This window comes from Rhagoletis pomonella, unplaced genomic scaffold (genome assembly GCF_013731165.1).
Source record: "Rhagoletis pomonella isolate Grant_MI unplaced genomic scaffold, Rhpom_1.0 Rhpom_scaffold_00012, whole genome shotgun sequence".
NCBI lineage: Eukaryota > Metazoa > Arthropoda > Insecta > Diptera > Tephritidae > Rhagoletis > Rhagoletis pomonella.
In genome coordinates, this window is record NW_023458566.1 from 19,300,662 (window position 1) to 19,304,482 (window position 3,821).

Below are 3,821 nucleotides of genomic sequence, written 5' to 3' on the forward strand. Positions count from 1 at the left end.
CTATTAAATGGTGGTCGCCAAAGCCGGCGCCCTTTCTGTGAATCTGAAATCAGCGTATTGCATTTATTAGTGTATTGCACTGCGCTTAAAAACCATAGACGCATGAATTTTGATAACTTGGATCCAATTCAACTACTAATGAATTCTACATATGATAACATCTCTAAAATTTACAACTTCTTAAAAAACTCTGATCTACTTTGTCGTATCTAATTTGCCCTCATTCATCAGTTAGCTGAAAGTATTTGCTGCTAGCACTGTGTTTTATGGTTTATACAAAAATTTTTATTGTATTGCAAAAACTCTCTGTACCTAAACTTTATTGATTGACTGTATGACGGAAAACCAATTTTTCTTTCAGCTTCTTTTCATATATTCAGAGTACGAATTTATTCTTTTCCAATTTCCAGCGCACTGTGCAAGTGGTATGTCTACTTATTTTAATTCCCTTATTCTCGATCATTTTGGTACAATGGGAGTAGGGGTTTCGCATTGCCCGCATACCAGATATTGGGATTTTGATTGAGACCGTGGTTTATTTGCTGTCCCGGGGGGCCTGGTGGGCCCGGCGGACCTGTGCGTCCCGTCAGTCCTGGCCTTCCGATAGGTCCGGTTGCGCCGGTAAGTCCACGCGGTCCTGGCGGCCCAGGTGGACCCGGTGGGCCAGGTGGTCCCACAACCGCAACGGGCAGAATAGCGGCAGGCGGCTGCAGTCCATTATTTTCCGAATTCATACCACCATTTGGTACTTTCCCAGAGGAAGTTAGTAAATTTAGGCCAGTGTTGCCGTTCAAATTGAAACCGAGTTGCAGGCGATCGGCCAGCGACCAACGCTGGTAAGCATTCTCATAATAGGGATAATTGCGACGCATATCGTTCGTTAGACGATTCTCCAATATAGATGCAGTGTTGGGTGTTGGTCCGCCGTAAATGGGGTAGCCAATGCTGGGCAACATGTACTTAATGTGGTCATCATCCATGACGGGCATGGCATTCGAGTAGAGGTAGTCGGGCAATTTGCGGCTGTCCTTTTCCAAGTCGCCTTCTTGTGCAGTGTTTTTGTCAGAGGCGCTATTGGTCGACTGCATGCCGTTGTCCTGGTGTTGTTGAGTTTGCATTGGCGTCTGCTCATCCTGTGCGTAAATGACTATTTTGGCGTTACCATCGCCATCGGCGTTGCGGGCAACACCAAAGTGAAGAGGTGTGGCGCGCAGAGAATGCACTAACGGGCTGGAGCTGGTGGTGAGCAGCAGCAGGATAACTGTAAATGGAGAGAAGTGGAAGTGAGTTGTTGTCTACTTAACTACTAAAAGAAAGTGGCTTACCAATTTTTCGTGCTACTTTTTTGCTATTCATTTTGGTTCTGTTGTTGCCTAAGTTCAAGAACTTGCTTTTATATCAAAGATCTTGGTTACACCAGCCAGCCTTCATGCATTTTTGCCTTTTAAGTGACTAAAGAGATAAAATCTGCTACTCCGTCGAAAGAAATGTTTCTGGGAATTTCAAAAATAAATCAACTACAACTCTAAGTTTGAATGGTTGACGAAATGACTGAAGTGAAGCGACATAATTTAGTCGATCGTTGTAGCCATTATAATCAAAGTTATGTATGTAGGTACACACATATGTTTGTATGTAGTACATATTAGTGGGTCAGACAGCCTGCTGGTGAGAGATCACTGACCGACCGCACACAAATAGATCAGTGATGAATATTCGTAAATTGGTGACTTAACACAAACACACTTATACACATACATACACGCATATATGTATACGTATGTGCATAGGTGATCGCGATAACAGCATTCACTCACTTGGCTTTCCCTTTGCCATACTATCTTTGGGATCTAACGACCTAGTTAACCTAATACTCGTAGAAAATAGTTTATTATTCAATAACCATTAAATTATTTATTCTTTTAAAACATTTTCTAATACAAACATATGTATGTATGTGATGCCTTTTGTAGAGTTTTTTTTCATATTTTCTACATACGTTTCACTCATAATCGTAGTTATCGAATCCCTCCTCCGCCTGAATGTTATATGGAATGTGTCGTACGGAAGCTTCAGGAGTTTCTTTTGGTCCAGGCCTATCCATAAATTCCTTCTGCCGAGGAGCGCCAGGTAGTCTATTAGGGGCCGGTAAGCCACGTCCTCCACGTAAACCAAGCGTACTTTGGTGACCAGCTGCATCGTCACGCCCATCACGGCCTGTGGAATCTTGTGGCCCGATGGTCCCTACCGCCCCAATGTCTTCAGTGGGGTCACGTGGTACCTTATTGTCTACCTCACCTAGCAGAACAGGTAGTCCCGGTGGCTCTGGCTGGGTATACATCGACGCTTGTTGGACGAAGTGTGCTTCTAGTAGCCGAGGGGTATGACACAGCGCAAGGGTAACTGTAAATAAAACTGTTTTTGAAAATTTCCATTCAAGTTCAGTTCGAATTAATGCCTACTCAGTAGAATGTATGCTGCGTAATCCATTTTACGCGTTCAACTGTGCGGAGGACAAACGCCGAGCTCCTTTTATATGCCTGCGTTGGCAGTGCATTATTGGCCTAGGAAAGAGTAACAGATTGCATGACAGCGTTGATTTGAGTATCGATACGAGATAAATTAGGTTGAACGTGGTTCCTTGGATGCACTAAAAAACGATCTACATATTCAAGTACTTACATACTTAATTCGTTTTTTACTACTAATTTCGATTATTTGCCTAATGAATAAGCCTATAAAAAGTCTTTGCGGCGAAACAAGTTTATTTCCCATTTTTCGACAGAAATAAATTAAATGCACTTTTTTTTGATTATGATTTGTCGAAGCATTTCCTATAGCAAAGCTGGTTGAAAGCACTTCACAAAAGAGATTTACGTAAGTGTTCGTAGGCAGTAAATGAAGATAACATCTACGAGTCGCATTTACACACCTAGCTAATGAAGCAGTTAAATTTATTGGAAGTAGTGTAGGTATGCGCATACATACATACATATGTAAAAATAAAATTAGAATATAAAATTAATTTAAACTATCAAAATCTCTAATCACCCTATATCTGAGAATATACAAATGTACGTATGTATATCTCGTCCCCCTTATGCCAGAAGCATGAATGTGCAAATTTATCAGTTTTGAGTTATTGGGTTAACTTGATTAACCTTTGGATGTTCTATGTTATACCAAAACCCAGAATACCATGCGTACATGGAAAGCACATATTTTACAATTTAAATTGTATAAATTTAGAGTTGAGTCTCGGTAAAAAAAAAAACTTTAAAACTTGATTTCCCAAAACTTTAATTTTTACACATTCATTTTTCTGGCATACGGGCTGCGATATATACACATTTTGGTATGCACCACCTGATGAACTCTCCCAGTGATAGCAACATGTTTTTGTTGATAGCTGCATACCAAAGTAGCTTTTCAAGAACCTTTAATTAAAAAAGAAATCCCGTTTGGACATGGTTTGGTTATATCCCTACAAAGCAACCTGTTGATCACTTGTGAAATGCTGCTCAAATTGTAAAAAAATAACCGTTTATAACTTTCATGTAAGCGGAATATATATAAGTTTGGATTTGCTGAGTGGAGATTAGGGTAATCTCCATAAAAAGCGGTTGGTTTAAAAATAAATCTTTAGGCTCTAAATTAAGGCTTCAGGGCTTCTGTGATAAGCCCTAGTTGTAGACTGTTTGTCGCGGTATACTCTTAGCCAACAACAGCTGCTTCTCAAATCATTCTATGTATGCTTGTTTTCCGTAAGAAATAACTGACGCTCACAGTTTTGCTAAGTTTTGAAACGCCAGATGATTTTT

At 40.3% G+C, this 3,821-nt stretch overlaps 2 protein-coding genes across 2 annotated transcripts; both read right to left on the reverse strand.

Annotated features, from left to right (window-relative positions):
* Positions 1-412: 412 nt before the first annotated feature.
* LOC118747621 lies at positions 413-1,356 on the reverse strand. The gene is made up of 2 exons (XM_036481670.1): positions 1,342-1,356; positions 413-1,295 (listed from the first exon to the last, which is right to left on the reverse strand). Exons 1-2 carry the CDS (start codon positions 1,354-1,356, stop codon positions 450-452), a joined length of 861 nt encoding a protein of 286 aa, XP_036337563.1. The 3' UTR covers positions 413-449.
* Positions 1,357-1,970: 614 nt separating this feature from the next.
* LOC118747476 (collagen alpha-1(I) chain-like) lies at positions 1,971-2,560 on the reverse strand. The gene is made up of 2 exons (XM_036481526.1): positions 2,463-2,560; positions 1,971-2,403 (listed from the first exon to the last, which is right to left on the reverse strand). The coding sequence occupies exons 1-2, from the start codon at positions 2,488-2,490 to the stop codon at positions 2,003-2,005; spliced, it is 429 nt and encodes a 142-aa protein (XP_036337419.1). The 5' UTR covers positions 2,491-2,560; the 3' UTR covers positions 1,971-2,002.
* Between the last annotated feature and the right edge of the window lie 1,261 nt (positions 2,561-3,821).

Bases quoted from the DNA above. Each gene is read 5' to 3' on its own strand.
- LOC118747476 (XM_036481526.1), bottom strand. From the start codon at position 2,490: ATGGATTACGCAGCATACATTCTACTGA. The intron at 2,404-2,462 runs GTAGGCATTAAT...TTTTATTTACAG, and splicing joins CGCAGCATACATTCTACTGA to TTACCCTTGCGCTGTGTCAT.